This window comes from Capsicum annuum, chromosome 3 (genome assembly GCF_002878395.1).
Source record: "Capsicum annuum cultivar UCD-10X-F1 chromosome 3, UCD10Xv1.1, whole genome shotgun sequence".
Taxonomy (NCBI): Eukaryota; Viridiplantae; Streptophyta; class Magnoliopsida; order Solanales; family Solanaceae; genus Capsicum; species Capsicum annuum.
The window spans coordinates 256,023,871-256,036,002 of NC_061113.1; the positions used below are offsets into that span (position 1 = coordinate 256,023,871).

At 37.5% G+C, this 12,132-nt stretch overlaps 1 protein-coding gene and 1 non-coding gene across 2 annotated transcripts in view; one reads left to right on the forward strand and one right to left on the reverse strand.

Moving 5' to 3' along the window:
• Positions 1-11,705, forward strand: part of LOC107868160 (rRNA biogenesis protein RRP5) — a 49,695-nt gene extending 37,990 nt beyond the window's left edge. The window contains exons 22-37 of the mRNA XM_047408768.1: positions 80-180; positions 2,065-2,218; positions 2,318-2,392; positions 2,598-2,748; positions 3,551-4,178; positions 5,342-5,399; positions 7,063-7,208; positions 7,286-7,469; positions 7,813-7,911; positions 8,297-8,682; positions 8,799-8,975; positions 10,183-10,279; positions 10,379-10,534; positions 10,622-10,852; positions 10,935-11,018; positions 11,140-11,705. Coding sequence (XP_047264724.1) covers positions 80-180; positions 2,065-2,218; positions 2,318-2,392; positions 2,598-2,748; positions 3,551-4,178; positions 5,342-5,399; positions 7,063-7,208; positions 7,286-7,469; positions 7,813-7,911; positions 8,297-8,682; positions 8,799-8,975; positions 10,183-10,279; positions 10,379-10,534; positions 10,622-10,852; positions 10,935-11,018; positions 11,140-11,247 — 2,835 coding nt within the window. The 3' untranslated portion in view covers positions 11,248-11,705. The remainder of the gene's footprint in view (positions 1-79; positions 181-2,064; positions 2,219-2,317; positions 2,393-2,597; positions 2,749-3,550; positions 4,179-5,341; positions 5,400-7,062; positions 7,209-7,285; positions 7,470-7,812; positions 7,912-8,296; positions 8,683-8,798; positions 8,976-10,182; positions 10,280-10,378; positions 10,535-10,621; positions 10,853-10,934; positions 11,019-11,139) is intronic.
• On the reverse strand, positions 6,738-6,817 carry LOC124897472. The gene has a single exon (XR_007054190.1). It is a non-coding gene; the product is annotated as a small nucleolar RNA R12 (small nucleolar RNA).
• Positions 11,706-12,132: the final 427 nt, after the last annotated feature.

Genomic DNA, 12,132 nt, shown 5'->3' on the forward strand with positions numbered 1-12,132 from the left:
TTCTCCCCCTGATTTTTTGGTTGTATTCTGCCTACTTCGATTCATGTTGTAGGCGTGCTTAACATTTTCTGTTAACCAGGTTGTTTCAGTACCATCATATAATTACACTCTTGGATATGCATCACGAGCTGATTACAATACTCAAAATCTTCCACCTAAATCATTTACCAATGGAGAAAGGTAATAAGACCTGATAATGCTAGGTTATAAAAAAATAAAACCTGATAATTCTTTTTCTATTTGTCTTTTTTGTGTTTTCATTGTCATTCCATTTATGATGTCCGGGTGGAGCGGAAAATGTTTTTTGTTTGGAATCCCTGGGAAACCCACAACCTTTTCCCAACCTCTGCCACAACTTCTTTCCTTCGGTTGAGCACTCTGTGGTAACTTGTTCTCTGTGCAATAGCGCACCAACCACATAGGAGATGAACACTGCAGTAGGCGAGCCCCATGCAACGAGCTCATGACTTAGCAGCTGACAAAGGCTGGATTCGATCCCAGGTCTTCTCCCACACAGTAGGCCCATCTCCCAACCACTCAACCACTTCCCAGAAAAATGTTTTGTCGTTTTATTTTATTTTTTCACTATTTTGTGGTTTTGCTTCAGTTTGGAATTTTTACCATTTGAGTTGCAATGAAAATTGTCAAGTAGTGAATCTTGGACCTAACTCAACCCCAAAGCTAGCTCAGGATATGAGGATTGTCCAATTCATGTAAAAAGACCACCCATCCTATAAGAGCCCGATGGGGGACTCTTTAGCATCCTCCCTCTCCCCTAACGCCACAACTAAACATCTCGAGCACGGACAACTTTTAATATGGGTGGTCCAACACTGGGAAACAAGAATTGGGAGGGATCCTTCTTTGATTGTATGTAAAGAAATGGATTTTGGATATAACTCAAACCATAAAGGTGAGGATTACCCAAGCTATATAACAAAACTGACCGTCCAATAAGATCCCGATGTGGGACTCTTCAACAAAAGTGATATTTAGAAATTCCAACAGTAAAGCAAATGAGATGTGCATAGTAGTTCATGCGGAAAATGTTGTGACTTAAGCACCCAACGGTGTCGCTTGGTGGCCAATAAAGTCGGTTGAGAATTCTGAGGTCTCTTGTTCAAATCTCACCAGAGGCAAATACATTATGTGATCTCTTCCTATCTATCCAAGCCTTGGTGGATAGAGTTACCAGATGCATATGCTGGTGCTGGTGGGAGGTAGCAAATACTCCACGGAATTAATCGAGATGCATGCAAGCTGTCTAAAAGACCACGGTTATGCAAAAAAAAATTGTGACTTAACATCACCTTGAAATATGAGCTTGGACCTTGTAGTATCACTAGACTTGAGAAGGAAGTAAAGCGAATCAGAAATTTCAGAGCAAAACTTGCTTTGAAATGGTTTGTATTTTATGCTTGGTGAATAGCAAATGGCTGCATGAGGTAGCTGTGATATAGAATTATAGATTAATTAATATGATCGAAAGGAAAAAAGTATAAGAATCTTGTAGTATGGTTGCAAGTGAAATATGGAATCATCTATATATCAAGCAATGCCAATTTTTCCCTGTAATAATCTTTATGAAGTTGTAACTTGGGTAGATGGAACTTAAGCTAATGTAAACATTCAATGTACTGTTACCATGGGTAGAAATGTAGGAGAAACCATCTTTGCACGGTTTATGTGCACATGCCAGTCAGAAGATATATCTAGCTGATACTTAAATGGAAGAATATAAAAGAGAAGTCTACCGTGGAATTTGAATCACTTTTGAGGGAGGGACGTCAGGAATGTACACATCTTTCTATCTAGTATTTAATATAAGGAGACTTCGAATTCTAAGTCAGGGCGTATAATTATGGGACTTACTAAAATTAGTATGACTTATTTTGGGAGCTAGTTGTGTGAGTGGGTGGGTGGTTAGGGTTTTGGAGGGGGGGGGGTGATTGTCTACCATCACGCTACTGTGCTTTTCATTTTATAGAAAGCTAAAGTAGGTCATTTTTGTTTGATGCTTGCTATTGTTGTTTCTATTTTGTAATTCATTTTTCCTTAATATAGTGTCATTGCCACTGTTATGGCCCTTCCCTCTCCTTCAACAAGTGGGAGATTGCTGCTGCAGCTCAAGTCTATCAGTGAAGCTATTGAAACGTCAAATTCCAAGAGGGCTAAAAGGAAATCTACTTATAATGTTGGATCGCTGGTTCAGGCAGAGGTATGGATATCTTTCTTGGTAATAGATTACTTTTTTTCATGAAGGATTCAGATCACAAATTAGCTGGGGACTATATTTTATCTTTTCGATTAACTGCAGATTACTGAAATAAGGCCACTTGAACTGAGACTAAAATTTGGGTCCAGTTTCCATGGGAGGGTGCACATAACAGAGGTAAGCAATTATTTGATAGCTTCTTCTCAAATGATTATGTAATGGTACAATGAGTTCCCCCCTTGCACTATAGACAAAGAAAGAAAGTATACCTGATTATAGAAATCCTTGCCTTCTTGAAAGAAAAAAGAATAGGAGAAAAAGATAAATGTAACTTAATTTTTTGTGTTCCATAACTTGTGTCTTTCAATTTCTTGATGAATAGGCATCGGATGACAATTACACTGAAGCTCCATTTAGTAACTTCAGATTTGGGCAGACTCTTACTGCAAGGATCATTTCAAAGTTCAATATGTCAGAAAGTGTTAACAGAGTCTATCAGTGGGAGCTATCCATTAAACCATCCATACTTGCAGGTGAAATGATAACATTGCTAAGTATGGCATGATATCTTTTTTGTTTTTACCGACTATTACCTCGTATGAATTTCTTCCACTTGAGCTTGGCGTCTACCTTGTTCACTTTGAACAGATTTGCATTCTTGTTGTTAGATCAAATGTCATCCCTCTTAAAGCCCTGTAGAGTGTGAAGAATATACTTTTGGCTGTGAGACTCCAGATGGGATCTTGAGAGAGTGCAATAAACTGAAATTTGTATTGTGTGATATATTAGTAGAAGGTTTGCTGCCTTAATTTTTGTCTCTTTGCAAGCTCCACAAGCTTGGCATGTCTAATAGGGAACTATTTTACCCAATCCTTATGTCTTTGCATGGTTATTTTATGTTTACTAACACCAAAAAGTCTTGTGATTCTGTCCTTCTCTATATACCGGATATGTCGGGGTATTCTCTTATTGGACTAATTTTTCCCCAGTCTGATGTATTTGTGGCTGGCATATATATGCGTAATGCTGAGAACTCTTAAATTTTAGTTCGATAATCTCATTCGTTGTTTCTATGAGTTCATGGCGACAAACTTCAATTTATAAACTTGAAAATCTTGTCTTTCTTTTATGAGTTCCTCTATGGATGCAGAAAAGGTTTATTCCATTTAAAGAAATAAAAACCAAAATAAATCTTACGCACTAGGGTGGTTAAGATATTCAGATTAATATTCGTGAAATAGACACAATTCAATCATGTTCAAGTGATGCAAGTCTACTTTTATTTTTGAAGGTATCCCTTTTGAGTTCTGACTATGGTTGTTCTTTTGTGTCCAGGATCTGGTGAAATTGAACCCGTTAAAAAATTCAGTTATTCAACTGGCCAGCTAGTTTCTGGCTTTGTGTACAAAGTTGACAGTGAATGGGCTTGGATAACGATATCTCGAGATGTTAAGGCCCAGCTCTATATCTTAAATAGCTCAAGTGAGCCTAGTGAGCTAGATGAATTTCAGAAAAGGTTCTCTGTTGGCAGGGCCTTCTCTGGTTATGTTTTAAGTTGTAACAAGGAGAAGAAGTTAGTGCGCTTAATTTCACATCCACTGTTGATTGACCCAGAAAGACCTGCTTGTCAAGAAGATGGTCCCACAGATCATTTAAGTGAAAATATGTCATTTCATATTCGTAAAGGCAGTGTTTTGGGTGGCAGGATTTCCAAAATCCTTCCAGGTGTTGGTGGAGTGCTTGTTCAGATTGATCCTCACCTATATGGTAAGGTTCATTTCACTGAACTGACAGATCCAGGGGTAACCGATCCTCTATCTGGATATCATGAAGGACAATTTGTAAAGTGCAAAGTTCTGGAGATTGCTTATTCAGGCAAGGGAACTGTTCATATTGACCTCTCGCTGCGATCTATTTCACACAAAACCCAGAAGCAGAAACTCTCTGCACTCAATGACACTTTGTAAGTTCCAGATCTCTTACACTTGAATTTTCTAAGGACTCTTCCTAAGACGTCTACGTATGCTCTCCTCTCCTCTTGTGTTATTTCTTAAAGGTCAACACACATGAACTTCATGAGCCTGAATGCATTTATAATCTTCATCGGTTATAGATTTCTTATCATGCTGCAAAAAAACATGCTACAAATGTTTTACTTTTGGAATATAATTGTTCTTCTAGATGATAAAAAAATGTTGTTGCCTAAGCTTTTCTTAGTCTGTTTCTGCAGAGTTCGGTCAATGAATTTCACAGTCAATGTGTGTTATGCACTTGATCCCAATGATACTTCTGTTATCTAAAGTGTACTGGACCTTTTTATGTTTTCAATATCCTCCTCCTTGCAGACCTGAGGGTGTCAATTTAGCTGATTAGGCGGGAAAATAGAGGTTCTGATAGTGAATTTAAAGGCGGATATATGCTATGCGTTATGACTTCTGTCATCCAGTGCATTGGACCTTCTTATGTGTTCACGATCCTCCTTGCTGCAGACTCAAGGAAGTTAATATAGATGATTAGGCCGAAATGTCCTGTAATAGTTGTTTGATAATTTATTCGGTAAATGGGTTATAAAATTGGTAATGTTGTATAACATTGGAATCTTACTCATTATTGGAGTACTATAGGAGGGGTGAATGTCTATTTCCTTTGTTTGGCTTAGGAAATAAAAGATGAGGGGAAGGAAAGAGAAGCCCTTCCACTTTGGCATTTCCGTTCCTCTAAAACCAAAAGAAACAATGCACCCAAGGGTGTGGCCTAGTGGTTCAATGACGTGGGTTGAGCACCGTGAGTTCTCAAGTTCAATTCCCAACAGAGACAAACACTAGTTTATTTCTTTCCATCTGTTCTAGTTTTGGTGGATAGAGTTACCTGATGTCCTGCAGGTGGGAGGTGACAGGTATTCCGTGGAATTAGTCGAGGTGTGCGCAATCTGGGCCGGACACCACGGTTGTTTAAAAAAAAACAATTTAGATGTCTTTCCACCTATCCTTCCTTTCCCTCCTTGAGGCTATCTAGCAATTATTTCAATGTGGATATATAAGGTATTTTCACCCATAGGCTATATCATTTCCGTACTTCTTTTTGTTGCTTATTGATTTTTATTTTTTTTGGTTATTGTTTATTCAGGAAGTTTCCTGTATTGGTGGAGAAGATTGAGGATCTTCATCCTAATATGATGGTGCAGGTACAATATGATTTGGATGTTTCTTTTTTTCTTGCAAGCTGCATTAATGTGCTGTCATTCTCTTTCCGTAGTTTTCTGACCTTTAAACCTATAATACCCTCGTGCTTGTGTCTTCATCCCCCTCCATGCAAAAGATATCGCACAACATTGATATATGCCAAACTCTGATGGATGCCCGCAAGTTAATTTTGATGATATAATAGTATTGAATCTTATGTAACACTTGTCTAATTGGAAATTAATCGATTGAAGGGGTTCTTAAAGATGAGGAAAGCTTCATCTTCGTTATCATGTTGAGGTAATTTACCTTTTCTTTCCTTGGTGTCCAAGGGATGTATTCTTTCTATGGGTGGAGAAGATCATATGATTTCCTTTCTCCCTCGAACAAAATGAAATGATCTTCCTAACATCTCATGGACATCTAGCTATTAAGTTACCACTCACTCCTTACAGACGACAATCTGTCCTATTCAATTCTTCAACTTGCCCCAAAATCAAAATCCCACTAGTAGGACAATTCCCTTTGCTATTCATCCAACATCTGCTTTTCTTGAAGTATCAGCTTTCTATAAATCCTTCAATGTAAGTGGCATAAACCAATTCAGAGGCAAATATGCATCATACCTAGAAGAAGCTGGCATTTAACAGCTAATACCCTCCCCCTAAAATACAGAACCAAACCATTTAGATATCTTTTGAACTTCAAGTCTCTCCTCAATGAACTGACCTCATCCCACCATGGGTTCCCAATAACATCTTTCCCGACTTCAACTTAGGTGTTCTGGGTTCATCCCAAGGTTCCATCACATATGTCCATTGATCTGTCCCGTATAAACTGTTTAGCCCCTCATACACCATGCTCCGTTTTCATCCTCATACGTCTCTAGTTAAGTTTTCTCCATATTGCTGTCACTTACAATATCAAAGCATAATATCAAGTGCCACTTTGCTGATTAACTGATCTCTTCTGCTACATAGGCTGACTTCCTAAAAGAGATGCATTATATTATGTGGGAAGATTTGAATGTGTACTTCAATTTTTATCAATGCTAATAACTATGCCTTCAGATACACCTTGTTTCTCCTTTCCATTAATATCAAAATCTTGGAAGTAACTAATTTTGTTGCATCACATATTTATTGTTCTCATTTTTCCATTCTCCCTTTCTGTTGGAATGTAATTCACCTTTCATCTGAAACTTCTTTCACACTTTCTCAAGCATGAACTTTTTTGTTCCGCTCGAGCAACTGCATCTTGTATTTTATATGTAAAATAAATGGATGTGGACTGAGGTTGTATCAAGTGTATATATATGTGGGTGTGTATATGTTTCCTCTTTCAGTCAGAAGTAGCTGGTTCTACTAATCACTATAGGCACATCATAGCGACTCCAAATGATGTCTTTCTTCATCCTTATATATGCATAAATAGTTCTTGTTTATTCATCATTTTCCATTAAATTCATCCAACATATATGATATGAACTGATTTCTCAGTTGTCAAAGAAAACAAGAAAATATGATATAAACTGTTTGTATACTCAAAACTCATTGGTAAAATCATTTTAGCCTTTGTGTCTTTCTATGTTACTGCATCTGCAGTGATGACTGGTTTCCTTTTTCTGCCAGTTAAAGTGTAATGTATTCCATTTTTTACTTTTAGGCATATGTGAAAAATGTAACACCAAAAGGATGTTTTTTAATGCTTTCGCACAAAGTTGATGCTAAAGTTCTCCTGTCAAACTTGTCTGATGGCTATGTGGAAAATCCAGAGAAAGAATTCCCTGTTGGGAAACTTGTCATGGGAAAGTAAGTTTTCTCAGAATGGACAAATTATTTATTGTATCAATCCTCTTGTTCTCGTATGCTAATTTCCTATACTACAGGGTGGTCTCCGTGGAGCCATTGTCCAAGCGAGTGGAAGTCACTCTAAGGACATCAAGTTCAGTTGGTGCGCCCAGCTCTGATTATGATGCTCTAAGTAATTTGACTGTTGGGAATGTCATATCTGGCAGAGTCAAGCGAGTTGAACCATATGGTCTGTTTATCACAGTTGATCACACAAACTTGGTATGTAACAGGTCACTTCCAGTAGTTTTGACTTGGTAGTAAGTTTTTATGACCTAAGTGGCCACATTGTTACTTTTGAATATGGATCACATTCACTTACATTATTAATATTTCAGTCTATAGCTTTTTGCGTTATTGTAATTGCATCAACTGTAATGAATTTCTCACTCTTTACTGATTAATATATCTTTTTCCTGCTTTGTATTTTCATCAGCTATAATCAAGTTCTGATGTTAATCATGAATGTATTTTTCTCATCAGTTTGCAATGTTGATGAGCTATGGTTCTTAGCAGAAAGCTTGTGTTTTACTTGTATGCTGATGATTCCAGCTTTATTTTCTAGGTTGGGTTGTGTCATGTTTCAGAGATCTCTGACAATCATGTTGACACTATTGACTCTAGACACAAAGCTGGGGATAGAGTTACAGCAAAGATTTTGAAGGTAAATGCTTGTTCTGTATAACACTGCAGTTTTTGTAGTGTAGACAAATATTTTTGAATACGTGAATTTTATCAAGCCAAAAGGGAAAGAGAGAGTATGACAGAATTTTGTTTATATCCCTTGTTTCTTTTTCTTTTCATTTTTGTCGTCGTCTCCTGGTTTGGACAATAACAACAATGTTAGATCATGCTATATAAGTGAATTATAAAAGTTGGTACTTGATTTTTGCATGTCAAATTCTTTTGTCATCCTTCTTTCTGAAGCATTACAAGTACTAATCTAGCTTTCCAGAATTGCTTGAGTGATGACTTCGGCTGTATAGCGTGTGTCATTTCTTTCATCTGGTTGTGCTACATTCAAAACTCATTTTTTCAACCTTTTGTAGGTTGATAAGGAAAGACATCGAATTTCACTTGGGATGAAGAAATCATATTTTAATGCTGCTACAAGTACTGAAACAGATGCAAGGCCGAGTTCTGGTTATACAGTGAGTGGAGATGCTCTTTCCATAGGTATTGAATCAACTCCTTCACCTGAGAAGAGCTCTCAAGCACGGGAGGATCTTGATGGTGAATCTGTTGATGGGAAGGATCTGTTCCTTGCTGAAGTTGAATCTCGGGCATCCATACCACCACTGGATGTCCCACTTGATGATACTGAAAATTTGGATATGGGTGATGTAGTTAATGAAGACTCAGGTGATGTCATCAATTTGGATACTTTAGATGACAAGAACAAGAAACATGCAGCAAAAAAAGCTAAAAGATTGAGGTACTTTTTGAATCATTTATACTTCTTTCTTACCTGTTCTTCCAGTTTACTAATTCATAGAGAGTAATGTTGTCTATATCATAATTTTCTTCATGTGATACAATCTGTTTAAGCAGGGAACAAGAAATTAGAGCTGCCGAGGAAAGATTACTGGAAAAAGATATTCCCAGAGATGAAGATGAGTTTGAGAAATTAGTTAGAAGTTCCCCTAATAGCAGCTTTGTCTGGATAAAATACATGGCATTTGTGCTGTCTTTGGCTGATGTTGAGAAGGCCCGATTGATCGCCGAACGGTAAATCTTTGAAGTTATATTTTCTTCATCGAAAACAAACAGTGAATTCCATGTCTGGCAAATGAAGAGTTTGAATTATAAAGTTGTAGTTGGAATTTTAATGAACGTTCGGTCATATTGGTATTGTTGCTCTTCTAGACTATATATGCCTCTTGTGAAAGGAAAATATTCTGCTTCTTGTGCTTCAATGTGATAGGACAGTGAATATGCTAACGGGACTGTAAGATTATATTGGCCTGTTTACCTCGTCAAATTGCCAAGCATATGAAAAGATATTTTAATTAACAGGTTAGTAATGCATATTGATAGCAAAAAGAAGAGAAAAATCTAGCACCAAGTTGGTTCTAGGACATTTACATAGTCAGAACTCTCTTACAGAAAAAAAAAGGGTTCCTTCTACCAATTCCTATCCTTGTACTGAATTGAGGAAATCAACCTGCTATTTTCTTCTTTGACATCCTGAAGATTACACAGAAAAAGTCATAAGCATCTGAACTTAATCTTCGGTACCGGATCTCCTTTTCCTTCGAAACATCTTGCATTTTCTTTCCTTCCGTAATATTCTACAAACACAAGCTGGTACAGTTTTCCAAATCTTTCTCGTAGCTTCCTTACTCCTTCAAACCCCCCAGATGGTCAGAGATCCCTCACTGTACGATGCATGGTGAAGGCATCTTGAATAGGTTAAAAAAGAATGACCAGCTAATATGAAATAAGTGTTGCCACAGGACAGTGAAGGAATAAGTGTCTGCAATTTTATTCATCACGGTTAGGCATAAAGCACCTGTTGCTTAATATGAAAGCCCTCTCTGTAGTTTGTTTTGAGTCGACTACACCTCGTGAGCAACCAACCACATAAAACAGCTAACTTCATAAGGGCTTCTAGACTTGCACTATTTTTTCCATGACCAGCTAATAGGATTGTTCCCTTGACTGTCAATCTAACATCACATTTTGGGAAAAACTATCTTGGGCAGGTGTGTGCCATCACATTTAAGTTGCCTCAGAAGATATGTGTGATCTATATGGCTCAAGTATAACACTTTGCTCCAAAAGGTTCCTTGCATGGAACAACTAAAAGAACCAATGAGGTGCAAACAAATGCACAACTCATGTTTGATTTAGCGTTTTTAGGTACTATTGAGTTGCAAAATGTGATGGAAAATTATGTATGACTTGTTAGTTGTGTCTTGATTCTTTTCTCAAGGGCCTTGAGGACGATAAATGTGCGAGAAGAGTTGGAAAAGCTGAATGTTTGGGTTGCTTACTTTAATTTAGAAAACGAGTATGGAAATCCACCAGAGGTCAGCAAAACAATGATATTGACCCATTTATGTTCGTTATATTTCACTTTGCAATTCAAGTATTTGCCTCTGAATCCCATATCCTTGATTACGCCCCAGGAAGCTGTTGCAAAAGTATTCCAAAGAGCATTGCAGTATTGTGATCCCAAAAAAGTGCATTTGGCCTTGTTAGGAATGTATGAGAGGACTGAGCAACACAAACTCACAGATGAACTTCTTAACAAGATGGTCAAGAAGTTCAAGCATTCGTGCAAGGTAGTGACACCTAAGAGTGGTTTGGGAAGTGCTTTGGTTGATCCTTATTTAACTATTGCTAACTCTTTGTGTCCTCTTTGCATTTAGGTTTGGCTCAGGCGTATTCAGTGGCTATTGAAACAAAACCAAGATGGAGTCCAGTCAGTGGTGAATCGTGCTTTGCTAAGTCTTCCTCCGCACAAACATATTAACTTTATTACACAAACAGCTATTCTAGAGTTCAAGTGTGGAGTTCCTGACAGGGGTCGCTCCTTATTTGAGAAAATGCTTCGCGAGTATCCAAAGAGAACTGATCTGTGGAGCGTTTATCTTGATCAGGTACTGTATTGAACTGCACTATTGTGTGGGTGAAGAAAATCGTTTTTACAGTACATGACTCACAACTAAATCAAATGAACAGGAGATTCGACTGGGAAATGCAGATGTGATCCGTGCCTTATTTGAAAGGGCAATTACTCTTAGCCTTCCACCCAAAAAGATGAAGGTGATTATATATATTTTCAATACCCTGGAATATTTGTCATGATGTTTCTTTCAGTTGGTTTTCTTGTTTTAAGATGGTGCCCTATCCGTTTTATTAATGGCCTATGATATCTGGAGTGCAGTTCCTCTTTAAAAAGTATCTTGAGTATGAAAAGACGCTTGGTGATGATGAACGAATGGAGGCTGTGAAAAGGAAAGCAATGGAATATGTTGAGAGTAGTCTTGCATGAATTAAATACAGCAGTCGTGGAGATACTGGAATATCTTGACATGGTTCAGAGTCCTTCATAGTGCTGGAGAACAGATTTTCACATGGTATTGTTCAGAAATTACCTTGAGGTTGAAACTGTCTGCTGTTTGGGACGTACAAACATGACTAACTGTGGCAAGAATCTGTTGAAAGTAATGTCCCCAGCACTAGAACCAACTTCTCTTGTTGGAAGTAAGTTGAGTGATTGAAATAGAGTTCGGAGACTGAAATGCAAGTTTTGAAACATGCTAGACGGCAGAGAAGCATGCGGCTTCATTTTTGTTACTGTGTAAAAGAGTAATTTTTGGAACGAACAGAGAAATTGTGGTGTAAAGAGAATCTCAGTTTTATGCAAGGGGGATATGATATTCTGTTAGGCGTTTGTGTATGAATATGAATTTTAGCAATGATAATGAATCCATTTTTAACGCTTGTAAATTTTCTTACGCAATTCCAGTAGGTGATCTCCCCTGTTTCTAAATGTCAAAATGTTGTTGAGAAAGGACTATGTTTTTCCTACATCTATTATCTACCAACACGGATTGTGATGGAGTGGTAAGTACGCTATTTTTATTCAGAGGTTTCTGGTTCAAGTTTCCCTAGGTACGGAGTAGCCTTTGTTAGGGAGCGCTTACACCTAATGTCGGTCTTCCTGGAGTGAATTTAGATTTAGTTGAGAGATCCATTGTGAGTATTGTACCGGGTGGAACCCCCCCCCCCCCAAAAAAAAAAAAAAACAAGCTTGTCTACTATATCAAGTCTTGAAATTGCAATTATCTATTTTATGTCCTTTTGATTGAATTTCCTAAAATTAATTTTTAAAAAATGTTTGAAAATATATGCCTTTAAGGAGAAGCCATCATTG